At 40.6% G+C, this 14,433-nt stretch overlaps 1 protein-coding gene across 2 annotated transcripts; it reads right to left on the minus strand.

Moving 5' to 3' along the window:
* Positions 1–5,476: 5,476 nt before the first annotated feature.
* On the minus strand, positions 5,477–13,738 carry mthfs (5,10-methenyltetrahydrofolate synthetase (5-formyltetrahydrofolate cyclo-ligase)). 2 transcript variants are annotated; one of them, XM_071515136.1, is made up of 4 exons: positions 13,716–13,738; positions 12,329–12,440; positions 10,920–11,184; positions 5,477–6,176 (listed from the first exon to the last, which is right to left on the minus strand). In XM_071515136.1, the coding sequence occupies exons 2-4, from the start codon at positions 12,437–12,439 to the stop codon at positions 5,950–5,952; spliced, it is 603 nt and encodes a 200-aa protein (XP_071371237.1). In that variant the 5' UTR covers position 12,440; positions 13,716–13,738; the 3' UTR covers positions 5,477–5,949. The 2 variants fall into 2 exon arrangements, with proteins under 2 accessions (XP_071371237.1, XP_071371229.1); XM_071515128.1 differs by lacking the exon at positions 13,716–13,738 and having other exon boundaries at positions 12,329–12,541.
* Between the last annotated feature and the right edge of the window lie 695 nt (positions 13,739–14,433).

The following is a 14,433-nucleotide window of genomic DNA, read 5'->3' on the forward strand; positions in this document are numbered from 1 at the left end:
TCCACTGGTGATTTTGACTCTTATTCGTGGGATTTGATGTTTTTTACTCATTTTAAGCATTCTCCTATAGATTAGACATATTTTGGTCTAAGGTGATAAATCCTTTGTTTACAATTGTACAGAAGTATAGTGTGTGCATCTTAAAAAAAAAAAAAAATCACCAGGTTTTCTCATAAAAACAAGACCTTTTCTTGTTATTGAGAAAATGATCTGTTGATTTCCAATTGGCAGCTTCCTATCCGCAAAATATAAAGGGAAACTTAAATCTATATCTAGCCCTGTAAAACATGGCAGCACATGCATTTTTCACTTCAGCTATGCAGACTATTACATTTATGATTCAGTTATGAATAATTATGATGTCCATGTAGGTAGTAGTAGCCATAATCAAATCAGTGTTTTCAGTACAGAACTTGAGATCTGTCATACTGGTGGCCCAAAATTGTTTAACCCTGGATATGATGTCACATTATTAAAAGCACAACAATATGGCAGATCTTTGTCAAAGTGTTAATGATCTAATAAGAATCCAGGTTATGAGCTGTCCAGAGTGGCATGGGAACGGCATAGTTTTGGCCAGACATCACTTTTGACCCAGAGAGCTGTAGTTAGCCTGGCCCAAAAACATTTAACCCTTCAGAATCCCCTGTGAATTTGTCCACAGCACTATTTTTGGCCAGTGATTTGAGATGCATGATTTTTTCTTCCCCCACCCAAAAAAGAAAAAAAACCTTATCAGGCCAGGCTGGAGCCAGTGTTATCTAGCAGTGCTTGAGTCTCCCTTTATAGGACATCTATCATGTTTGTTGCCCAAAATGATTTAGGGCTTGATAGCTGAACTGGAGGGAACAACAGTTATGTATTATTATGCTGCCTTCAGGGCGGCACAGTGGCTTAGAGGGTGGCAATGTGGCCCCACAGAAAGAAGGACCAGGGTTTGAGTTCTGGTCCGGTCTGTGTGGAGTTTGCATGTTCTCCCTGTGTTCACCTGGGTTTCCTCCCGTAGTCCAGAGACATGTAAATCAGGCGGATCAGAGACTCTAAGATTGCCCATAGGTGTGAATGGGAGAGGGAGAGGGAGTGATTGCTCATCTGTGTTCACTATTATGGACTGGAGACCTGTCTCTGCCTTTCCACAAAATGCATGCTGGGAGAGGCTCCATCTCCCCATGACCCCGGAGAGGAATAAGCAGGTAAAGACTGAATGAAGTACTTCACAATTTGGACCACCGTTTCTAGGTCGAAATCCCTTCTGGGCTAGGCTGGTTTTGAAAATATAGAAGCTTGTAGGTTGATATCAGCTGAAAAAAGAAAATCTGGCAGGTTTCTTTTTCAAGATGAATGCGATATGCTGCCATACCATTCTCTCCATCTGCTCTAACTGGAACGTCAAGGCACAAGATGCCAGGGCTGAAGGTGTGTAAATCATAGATATATATTCGGTGTTACTATATATCTCTGGTGTGAATGTGTGTTTTACCTGCAGGGTCACTTGCTAAAGGGTGAACCCCAGCTTCCAGCCCGGTGACAGCGGCACGGCGGCTACCTGCGTCACACGTTGCCAGTTCTGTCAGCTGGCAGGACCCCGGCTGCAGAGGATTAGCTGTGTGCGTGTCTGAGTAATGAGTGTCCGTGCTGGGTTTCTGGCAGACCTGGCATCCCAACAGATTTCGTTTCTTTAATTAATCGTCTCCAGGCTGCCGCCGTCTCTGATGAAGCAGCCAGAGGGAGAGGGAGAGCGAGCGAGCGGAGTGAGGAAGGCAAAGGGGGAAAAAAGAGGACACAATTAAAATAAAGACAAAGGGGAAATATGTGTCCCGTAATGTGTCATAGGTAGAATGCTGGAGACATCATCACCTAGTAGCAGACAATGTTGTAGGTTATTGCTAGGGCTGTAGTCAAGAGCGCCTTGGTCGAGTCCAAGTCCAGATCGAGTCATTGGTGAATCGAGTCCGATTCAAGACCAAGACCGAGGGGGGTCGAGACCGAGTCGAGACCAAGACCGCAAAACTACGAGTCCAATTCGAGACCAATACCATAGCAATGTGTTATCCAAGGCTACCATTGTATTTATTGACTAAAATAGCACATTTTTATTTATTGCCTAAAATAGAAGGGAGGTTTCTAAAGACATTTCAATAAAATTAGCATGTTTTGAGGACAAAATTAATTCGATTATAATTATAAAAACAATAATATTATGTAACGTTAATTCATCCGAGACCGATTCAAGTCCAAGTCATATTAACTACGAGTCCGAGACGAGACCAAGACCGTCAAAAATCGGTCTCGAGTCCGGACTACAGCCCTGGTTGTTACATGTTATGGTGGTTATAGAAATCTTCATGGGGTCAAGTTTCCTAGTTGGGATTCCAACTCTTAGGGCTGTTCCATTGCATTTTCCTAGCAGGTAGTTGCAATGTCTGACTTTCTGACATGTAAGTAATATCACACGAGAGGGACTGCTGTTATATTTTAGACCGAATAACAGCCAAGCTGATACACAGTATGACAGCACAACCTCCAGTGTGATATTGCTTTTATACCACCGCTCTATGAACAAAGCTATTCATCAAGTAATGGTAATTGGAGACAACAGATTATGATTTTTGTTTTTTATTCATCTCTGCCAACAAAAACAATTCCCTCAGGATTCCACTACCAAGTGTTTCCAAACAACACATTAACCGTTTATGTTAGAACAGCTGTACAGCAGAGTGATACAAATATACGCCCCACTGCTCTTATACTGTATATCAGCACTTATGAATGCCTCCTGTCCAATCAAATTACTCGACCGGAACTAACTGTTCTGGAATGCAGCATAAATTCAGCATAACATAATAAGATTTGTAAATCATTATTTTCATGGGTGTCAATTCTGAGTGCCATTTTATGTCAAATTTTTTGATCAACTCTGTAGATTATCAGTCTGAACAGTTGATCAAAACTTTCCATTAAGACAGGTGAGAAACTATTACTTGTATCTTATTAATGACAAGTTGAAAATTTTTACATTATTCACCAAAAAATTCAATTTATGTTGTAATGTAATAAACACAAACCGTGATAACACATTATCTGTCAATAGGTTTTTAAATTGTGCCCAGCGTTTTACATGAGGCCCTTTATTACATTCTGAATTTATATCACTGTTTATGTGCAGACAGACATTTTGACATTACATTGCTAGAGTATAGGAGTTACAGCCTCATAACTAACAAATGACGTGTTTTGCCTATTTTTGTCCTTTAATGCATTTCATGCATTTGTGTTGTGAACTTATTAGTGTGTGTGTGTGTGGGACATGAATGTGAGTGGAATTCAAAGGCTGCCATCATTCATGGTGTTTTTGATCCATTATAAATCTGGCAAAGATAAAGGGAGAGAGAGAGATTGGATGAGAGACACAAAGGCTGACTGCAGTCCCTCTCCCCTGATATGATAATACACCAACTGGTGAGTTTGATGCTGACACCACAATGCCTTCAGCAGGCAGCACCGATGGATAATCTCACCTTTACACAAGGGATGGATGTAAGAAGCTGATTGTGGAGCCGGTTTTGTTCGCTGGGGATCTGTGGGACTGAATAAACCATAGGGAGAACATAGCACGCCTTCATGCAGACAGTGGAGTTGTAGTAAATTCTTATCCAGCTTTAATAATCTCCAGTACAATAACACCGACACAGGGTCCTGTCTGAGGCTCTATTCAACATGCCCTGCTGTCTGAGGTATGTATGAAAGTAGGGATGTAGTGGAGGATAAACCCACCAAGACTCTGTTCACCCACCTTTTTATTTCCAGTTTTTAACCCTTTAAGGCTGATATAACTGCATGTTCACAATGCGAGCAACACAATCAACTAGTCACTGGAAGTCCAATCACTTCCTATAGAGCTCAGCGACCAGGGAAAAAGGTAAAAAAAAAATCAGCTGATGTGTGGACGATCAGCTTTTGTCAGCCAAGATAAGTTGGCCACGGCAGAACTTTTTGCAGTCATCAGCAGCCAATCCTTGCTTTCTTGTTTCTCTACCTATGTGAATTTGATTTATGAACAATAGTTCTGCCTGGCAGTGTGAAAAATGGACAAGAAGTTGACTCCAGCCATTCAAAGCTTCCCAGGTCTCTACAACTCAAAAACACAGTTTTCTTGTTTTTCACGTAATGCTACCTCATTAGTGCTTACAAGCTAGCCATGTTAACTCATCAAAATGATGTAAAGTTATGAAAGACAATAAAGCAGTGAAAAAAAAACATGTCTGTTCAAAACTTTGTGGCTGAAGATCACTACATAAATGCAACCAGTTTACATCGTGAGTAGCATCAAAGTGATGTATGTTATATAAAGGGTCTTTTAAAGGGTAAAGAGCATAAATTAATGCTTTTCTGAAAGTATAAATTACATTTTGCCTTATGATAATCACCAATTTGAGTCACTGTCACTGTCACTGTGTCAAAGTTAGACAACAGCTCAAAGGAGCGTCCTGGCTAAGTTGGCTAAGGCGCGTCCCATGTGGCTGTGAAGTCCTGGGTAATGAATCCAGCCTGGGTCCTTTGTCGCATGTCATCTCCCTCTCTCTTCCTCCTTTCCTGTCTCTCTCTCCACTATACTGTCCAATAAAGCAGAACTGCCATAAAAAATAATCTTTATAAAAAAGAAAAAATAGACAACTGATCGAAGAGATTTCTTTTCCAGTCTCTTCCATGCGCTCTCTCTCTCTCTCTCACACGCCCACACAGAGTTATCAATTCAACGTCAGGATTTTGATGCCTTCTATTAAGATCATGAGAGCCGGCCTGGAAACTCCAAAATGAGGGCAGAATGAATGATAGAAAAAAGGTTTGAAAGAGTTTGAAGTCATAGAAATGGATCATTTTCCCATCTCTCCCCCCTCTATCTTCAGCAGCAGTGGCTGATAAGGACTGTGATGAGGCTGCCCTGTGGGACCAGGCAAGGCCCTCGAAGTGATGCTGTCAAATGTGACAAACTAGTGGTGACCAAACTAGTGATGTGGTAGAAAGATGTTCAACAATGCAGAAGAAACGTAAGAGCTGCTGGAGACCTACATAAAGGAAACCCGTTATCACCAATTAGGTGTGTGAGCCAAGGTGAGGGAAAGGCAGATTTCCAGGGAGGCATAAACATGTGAACGTGTCCTTCAGCTATTAAGCCTTTTCCCAAAGTACTGTGTTGTGAAGACTGGGCCAACCACAGCTATGGGCGAGTATCAGCAACTTGTTCTGCATTGCTTCTGCATCGCCAACATGATGATATCCTGCCTGTGACTGCAGTTAGACCGATCTACTGTTTTGCAGATATTGGTCGATTATTAAATATCCATATCAGCCAGTCAGTGTCTGGAGGTTCCTCCCTGAGCACAGCTACAGAAAAAGTTTGCAAAACCGGCAATGAAATTTTCTTTGCACATTTTATTTATCGATTTACTTGTTCAATAATGTTAATTGTCAATGAATTATTCAGTTTAAGGCAGTGATGAATCCCAGAGTTTCCACTACCATTAAATAAATTAATTAAGGAGCTGCTAACCCACCTGAAGGAATTTCATTAGTCTGGGTTTGAGTGGAGAGTTTTAGTGTCCCATGATGGTCTGAATGCTGTTTCAGAGTCTTTTCCACCCTGACAAGAATACAATTCTGGGGAAACACTGAATACTTTTGGCATTAAACTGGTAAAATTTAAAGATTCCGAATATTGGCACAAAATATGAGCTATAGGCATTTTCAATACAAAAATATTATTATTGGCATCGGCTTTTAAAAAAGCCCATATCGGTCAAACCCTTATGTAAACAGCTTCACCTGAATAAGACCATAACTGAAGTATGGTTGGGTTAAACAGCCGGATTAGTCTGGCATGTAAACACAGCCAGTGTCTCCAGATCTAACAGCCATCATGGTCCACCACCACTGATGTTGATTCGCCAGCTACTCCTGGTCCTCATACAGGATTTCATCTATGAGCACGTCGTTGTCGTCTATGGGGATTTCCGGACACAGCTGCTCTTTGAAGGCCAGGGCGATGGTGTAGGGCTTCCCCCTGGGGTGTCTGATGCAGCGCTCCAGGTAGGTGTCGTAGAAGCCCTTCCCCCGTCCCAGACGCTTCCCGGACCGGTCGAAGCCCAGGCCTGGCATCAGGATCAGGTCCAGGCCTCCTAGATGATGGGAGTAGAGAATGTAATCAGAGACGGAGGTATGGAAGATTTATATCATCTTTCATCTTTTTTTATCTGTTAACCTATTCTGAATAATCTGTTTTTATCTTTTAACCTATTCTGAATAATCTGTTTTTATCTTTTAACCTATTCTGAATGATCTGTTTTTACCTTTTTTTTTTTATCCCCCCGCCCTCCCCATTACTGCACCTCAAAATTCACGACTCTCTCTCTCACAGGCATGGCTTTGACATGTATAAATGATTAATGTCGCTTAAAGAGTGACATTACGTATCCATTACTCAACCTCAAAACAACAGCAGGTTGGCCATCCAGCAATCTCCAGATTTGTTATTACCATAAATAATACATTATTGAAAGATACACACAGGCCCATGGTGGAAACCTGTCAAGTCTGCCCAGTGTTACATAATTATACGGTCTTGAATGAGATAATGATTAATGATTTAGACTTACATAATAGGTCTCTTCTAACTTGTACTAAATTTCTGTTGAAAATGAGATATCAATAGCAGTCATTGGTCAACAACCAATAGGATTTCAGTGCTTTCTTGTTTCCCTAATGTAATGTAATTTGTTTCATGAACAATACTTCTACATGGCAAGTGCAAAATGAAGGAGAAGTTGATTCCAGCCATTCAAAGCTTCCCAGTTCTCTACAACATTTATTTGAAAGACTAGAGGAATAAACATTTAAAAAACGATGCTTGGAGAACATTTTTTTTCTGTTCATTTTTTATTAATGCTACCTAATTAGCATTTGCTAGGTAGCTATGTGAACTCATCAAAAAGATGAAACGTCATCAAAAGGCAATACCCAGTGAAAAATACATGATTTGTATAGTTTGTACAGTTGATTTCTTTGTTAAAAACAACCATAATAAGTCAGAATAGAGCGACTCGACAACATTGCTCGCAGTGTGAACGCACTGTTAGTGCTAGTATTTCTCAAAATTAAGACCACATTTCCCATAAACCCCGTTGCTTCCTGTCCCCCTCTCCCCTTCCCTGGCATCTTTCTCTTTACTGAAGAGGATCAACATGTTGGAAGTGATTTTTGCATCAGCCTTTCACTCCTTCCACCATCTGCCATTGTCAGAAACTCTGAAAGCTTTAGCTCTGTTTGCTCTGGAAGAAATGCGCCCTCTTGCTGTTTTGTGCCATAAAGCAATCTCCCTTTGTGCTGTAAAGCAATCCAGTAGATTTCCTGACCAGGTGGCACACAATGTAAAAACCTGTGTAGAGGCCAGTAGAGGGCAGGCTGCCAATATTCTCACCGATGGTCTTGTTTGTTTGCGGCAATGATACCAATGTCTCAAAATGAATGTGGCAATGATTTATTAAAATGCTACATTCAGTATATGTGAGAATATGCGAGTTATTGGCCATTCCCTCTGTACTCTCCATCCCTGCATGCAGGTATCCATAGAGGTATGCACAAAGAGCTTTGAAGATCTAAATGAGTATCCAACTGAAGTCAGCGAAGTAGTACACCACACACACACACACACACACACACCGCCACAGCAGGTGGGAACGGAGCGCTCATTACCACAAACTTTATAAGTTGTTTTTCTCCCCCTTTCAAAAGAAAGAAATATTCAGATTACTGTTCCAATGGGGAAAGAAGGGAGACTGTGAGGAAAAGCCTGAAATTCACCCTGAAATTTGTTGTCTGAGATTCTGGTACAAGACGTGAGTGTATATGACAGCTACACAAGTTTCACATGGATTTTGAGGCTGAGAAAAGTTGTTGTCTATGTTTATGTTACATATGCCAACAATAGAGTAAAGCAGACCTGTAACTTGAATTATAATAGGCTAGGGAAGTTTTGAAAAGTGGATTTTCCATCTAAGTAACATTCTTTCTGAACATACGTAGATATACCCCAAATCTACACCTACAATAAGCGATATCAGATGTGAGCTATGTGGAGATTTCCTTGAGACATAATGATATAAACCAATATCCACACAGCAGCCAACTGTGTTCCTGTTTTTACCTCTTTTCTCCTCCCGCTCCATTCAGTAGCTTTTCATTTTTCTAAAACTAGTCTCCTCCCTCGCTGTTTAAAAGCGCCGCTCTCCCCCTCCCATTCCTGAAAATGTTTCTCGTAATGGCGGAATCGATGAAGCGAGCGAGTAAACCTGTTAAACTAGTAAACTCGTTAAACTAGTAAACTTGCTACCTGCCTCTTCACTTGTCATTGTGGGACATGTGACCTTCAGCAGGAGAAAGATCTGTCAAAGTGAGACTGGTAACTAGTGACACTCAGCAAGTATGTTTAGCTATTAGCCTTTATGCACACTGCTTTGCTAGGTTTAGTTACTTAGTAAGCCTCTGTAGTGCAGTGGCTTTGCTGTGCTTTATTTACAAACGTGTTGCGGTTTCTGTCGCCCTCTAGTGGTCAGAAAATCGCTTATTGCTGCTTTAACATTAATTGATTCTAATTACACATTTTGATCAGATTCCATACAAGTCTGCATGAATATGTATATTATTATTATTGTTAGTAGTGGCAGCAGCGTTTTTATAAGTTTCAGTGGAGAGTTGTAGTGTCCTATGATGGTCTACAAAATTATGCATTCATATATTGTTATTATTATTAGTATTAGTAATAGCAGTAGTAGTTGTAGTAGTAGTGTCCTGGGTTTCAGTGGAGAGTTTTCCTGTCCCATCGTCTAAATGCTGTTTCAGAGGCTTTTCCATTTTCACAAGGATTACATTCTGGGGGAAACAGTGAATACTTGTAATATTATGGAATTTTTGGCAGGAAAAAGGTCAAATTTAAAGATATTGAAAACACCTGCAAAAATCCTTGTCAGTCAAACCCTAGTTACAATATAAGTTGGACTACTGAATATTGTATTATCTGTGTTATTCAAAAAAACACTCCTCCATGTAGGCCTACCGCAAACATCATTAAATAGGAAAGAGGATTGTGTGAGCGAGGGAGTAACAGAAAAGAGTGCGAGTTTGTATGAATAAGGGATTTTTTTCAGCGGTAAATCCTCAGCGGCCCCAAGCCAGTTCTGAGAAACAGCAGGATTGCGGCATAAAAAAACCCCTCTCAACTGAAAGGAATGAGCTCAGCTTACCTGGTGTACACATTTAGCTGCAGGTTACTGGATTTCAACAAATTTAACGCTTTTACCAACATTTCAGTTTCAACAACAGGGCATTTTCAAACCCCTCAAACATATTAGGACGTATCTTACTAATCTGGTTAAATTTATCCCTGTTTAAAGCATGAAGGAATGTGCTAAATCACCTGGTTTGGAAAAGCCATAGGAGGAAAAAGCAAAAATATTACCTTTACATTTTTGTCATTTATCTGATGCTCTTATCCAGAGAGACTAACAGTAAGTACAACAGTAGAATAAGCTTCAGTTCGTACATCACAAAAATGACAAGAAACTAAAATTAAGGAGGGCAAAGGTCAGGTGTTTAGTGGCCTCATAACATTGCTGTGACCATACAACAATCATGGAAGAGTGAAGTGCTAAGAAAAGAAACAGAATGACGCTAAGGAGAGGGATAGAAGGGATTTAGCTTGGAAATTAAGGTCGGATATTTAGAGTATTTGAACTTTTACTACAGCTCCTTCTGCCTGAGACTGTCAGATTATAGTATCATCTGTCAGGGGAAATATTCATATTGAATGATATTCAGTTTGCCATCTAGCATCTAGTCTAACTATAGCATCAGTGAGGAGAGATGGGGTGGTGGGGGGTTACCTGGACTTCAATTATAGTGTCATGACAGGATATTTTACATACTGAGAAAGGGTGGCAAAAACTCACCAGCAGCTGACATTTAATTTCACTGATTACAATAACTAATTATAAACTCCAAAATGGGATCCTTCAGAGGATTAAAAGGTGCTTATACAGGAATATTGATCTTTTTTTTTTTATGGAAAACCAAAATTATGAGATGAACATATGGTTGTGTAACCAAGCACAGGACTGCTCCACTGATATCAGCAGGTACGTTTCTTTAGAGGCACAACAGCTCTATCTGCTGGTGAATCAATGTACTTTTGTTCAGGTCACACAACAGACAGCTGACAGAATATGAGTGTGGGTTGGAATTAGAATTTAAAAATCCTGTTAAGATAATTGTGGAGTCTGTGAAAGTGAAACAGCAGTTAGACATCATGGGACACTTAAACTCTCCACTGAAAGCCAAACTAATGAAATTCTTTTAGGTGGGTAGGTTTCATGTCAGGTTTTACAGACTGACACCCTTGACGCTGTTGAGTAAAATCCTCCCACTCCACACTGGAATGATTTCTCTGGTCCGACATCTGATATAAAAATCATAATAATAAAAACACATTCACTAGTTGTCTTCAGGGAGGAACCTGAATCATATCTGAGGTGGATGACACTGACTCATCAAAAAGATGTAACACCTATGAAAAGGTCAAATGTGGGCTGATTTACCAGCAAACTGATATACTGGTACAGTATATCAGTAATCCACCCTCAAATGCCCAACTGGTATCTGTTCAATTAAACCTGGGAAACAGGAAAACATCCTGGTATTTTCAGTGTATGTTCATATGAGAAAAGTATTAAACTTCTTTAAAATTCAGTAAGTTGAAACAGCAGATGCTACATAAATAGACACAAAGAGGAGCTACCAGGAGGACAAACAAGTTAGCGCTACTGATGGGGTGTGTGTGTGTGTGTGTGTGTGTGTGTGTGTGTGCTGACCGGTGTCGAGCGCTTCCTCTCTGGTGCTGTCATCGTCGGCAGGCTGTTTGATGTTCCAGGAGGTGAGGGGCAGCGCCTCCATGTCCTGCAGGCTGTTCAGCTTCAGCATGTCCATATGGCTGCTGTTGGTCTGGTATTTGGGGATGAAGCAGGTTTTACCCCGTTTAAACAGGTCCTGGATGATTTCCTCGGTGCGCACCTCATCATGCATGCTGAGGAACACGGCGATCCGCTCACAGCCCGCATATTTGGGGTGTCTGAACAGCTGGACGAAATGGCAGAGGAAGAGGATGAGGGTGGTTAATGTCTTATAAATAAATGCCTGTTTTGCTACTTCTATTGCAGATTGATATAACACAAGTGATTCAACCCATAAAGGGCTTTCTTTAGAGGTAAACATAACTATGGATTTATTAAGGACATAACACACTCTACAGTGGCCATATCGGAGGTCCTCAGCTCTTTAGCTTAACTTGTAGACATAATTTTATCATTTCCATTTTATGGTGAAAAATCTAAGATATTTACCATATACATAACATTTTGCAAATAATTCATACCAAAAATACTTTACAAATTATTGTGTACATTTCATTTGCAGTGTGCATAACCTCCAAAGCAGTAGATGGTGATAATGAGCTGTGAGTGCATTGTACATGACTGCAGCTCAATGACTGTAAAGCAGCTATGACTTTGGAACAAACCAGTGCTAACTGCTTTCGACAGAGCCTTTAGACCAAGGAGGTTTTATCTTTAGACCCTGGCCTGTAAGTTACCTGTATTAACGGAACTCTACGTCCTCCGACTGACTACATAATTTACAGTTGCACATTATTAAGTGGGCTAAACCTGACTTCAGCCTCTGCAGCAGCGGGTCGGCTCGGACTGTTGATAGCCCCAACTCCGTTCAAAAAAATCTGGTAGTTTATTGTTGCCTTGCTTATAGGCAAGTAAGATAACTTAATACTGTCCAAATATCAATAGGACACTCTTCAATTCGGCATGCATCTAACCCACCAATAAGCACTTTATTTCAGTCAAATGCCAAGTTTTAGAACTGGTTCACACTGCTCGTCACCGCCCACCGTGGGGTGTAACGTTATTTTGGTGGAAGACGATTGTGGGAATGACATGTGAACTACATAGCAAAGGCGAAATTATGTTTAGATAAGAGCTGCTTGATTGGATGTATGCCGAATTGAAGAATGGAACTTACTAATTAAAAAAAAAGGCTTAAGTCATGTTCTAGCAGGTATGCACCTTTGTCGATATCCAAGGCAATATTGAATTGCCAGATTTTTGAACGGAGTTTGTCTTGAAGGTTCTCTCTTCTGGAAACGTATTGGCTGATATCACAAGGCTTACAGTACACTGATTTCCAAATCACCAGCTGGCATGCCCTGACCTACCTTTTGTGAAATTACTTGAGACTGTCGAAGTTTCTCCTGGTCACTCAACGCTGCAACCCGTCGCTTTATTTCTTTCCTCAAAGCTTGCTTAGCTGCTCGCAAGGCGGCCATTCTGCTTCTGCAAACCCCAAGTCAGCTTGAGCAAAAGCAAATAAAACAGAAAACTGCTCTGTCAGTTGGCTCTCGCGTCGCAAATAACTGTGCTGGAATAAGGAGGAAATTTCGACAGCTGTATTTGATGTCACGCAACTTTCCAGCAGTTAAACATTAATAGATAGGCTACACCAACGTGCCAGGTGCCAAAGCACAAACGACAAGGTGTTTTTGAGTATGTGAAATATGCAAACGTTCGTTGTCAATGGAACAGTGAAGAACATATCACTGCATTCATAAATGTTACAGCAAATATCTGACAGCGTCTGCACTACTACTCCACATGTCTGATGCCTGGTCTCATGTGATGTCAATATCCCAATAACCTAAAAATAAGACTTCCGGCTTGGGCGCAAACCTTCAAAATAAAGGTTTATGGGATGGTTTCGCGGACAGGGATTAAAGCCTCGTCCTAAATACAAAATTCAGTCGAGATATCCATTGAAAAGCCCTTAGTCTAGGACTAGGCTTAATCCCTGTGCGCGAAACCATCCCTAAAAGTGTAGTTAATAAAGATGAAATTTTAAGAATGTTAATAATGTTAAGAAATGGATGTGACAAATTAGCTATGAAATATGTAATTAAGAATAAATAACGTAGCAAAACAGTTGTATATCTTTCTTGGTCATGGTTGAACACATCATCTTGGGCCTCTGCATTGCTTGCCGAGGTTCTCCAGAAACCTGCCATGCTTTTGCTGATAATGCTGGGCCTAAATATTGGTGTGTTGTTAAAGTACAGGTCTGTAGGAGTGTGTTGGCATTTGTCTTGTGCAGTAGCAATGAAAGGTGACTCGTGTAATGTTTAACCTATTGTCGTATGTTGTCCAAAAATGCCATTTCTCTATTGAAATGTACAGCGGAACTTCCAACAAAATGATTAGAACAATTATTACCATAGAAAAACATTGTAGGCTACACAATGTGTAGTTGCATTTGCTACTTACGTAGGCTACTTGCTTTTTTATGCAAAATGTTTTAAGTCAATATTTGAATGCTGTGGATTTGTAGAGATGAGGTTTTCATTCTGAAAATAATTGGACCAGTAGTGTTATTCTTGTTCTGGCTGCTGTATAATACTTCCATGGGCTGAAAAACAGGATGAGCAAGAGGCCTACAGGTATTTTTTAACACTATACCGAACTTTCTCTAGTTTAAATTGGAATTTCCCCTCAATCTGGACTTCTTAGAGTCACATAGCAAAGTCTGTCTACTGTGAACCACTGTCTGCCTACTGTGAACTTACTATTGTAAGTCTCTTTGGACCAAAGCGTCTGTTAAATGACATAATGTAATGTAATAATAACCTTTGTGTGCCATACAATGCCCTGTGTTAAACATTCTCAGTCCTGTCCTCAGGACTACTGCTGGTTTTCTATCCTCCAGCTAGTTGCCTTGACCAGGTGTCCCAGGTGTAAATCAGTCTCTGATTATATGGCTACATTGTAAACCAGCAGGACTCTGGATCCTGAGGATTGAGAACACAAGCGGTTTGGGCTGTTCCACAAAGGGATCCAGGTGCTGACCTACCTATGACAAAGCAGGTTTGAATTTGGCCCGGGACCTGTGTGGCATGTCTCTCACTTCTATTCTGTCTCCTCAACATGAACTGTTTAATAAAGTAGAAATACCATAAAATAATCTTTGAAAGGGACATTTTTGAAAACATGCTTTAAAAAAAATAATTTCTGGGACTCCCCCCCCAAAAAAATAAATAAATAGAATTAGTTTAATTTCAGATTTGTACAAATCCTCCATTGACACCAATTCATTATGGACTAGCAGTTCCTCGCGCGCCACCTCTGGCCAATCTGCTGTGGTTGATATTGCACCCTTCTGCTACACCCCCTTTGACCTGACGTACGCCATCCAGGTCAAGGTGACGTTTTGCAGCCAGAGCCTTTTGGTGTTTTTCTGCATAGGTCGCCACTTTAGATAAAATTAAATCCTAAA

Source organism: Centroberyx affinis, unplaced genomic scaffold (genome assembly GCF_046629955.1).
Source record: "Centroberyx affinis isolate AG114_WGS23_722 - 3 ecotype Tasmania unplaced genomic scaffold, CSIRO-AGI_Caff_v1 ptg000025l_1, whole genome shotgun sequence".
In the NCBI taxonomy this organism is placed as follows: Eukaryota; Metazoa; Chordata; class Actinopteri; order Beryciformes; family Berycidae; genus Centroberyx; species Centroberyx affinis.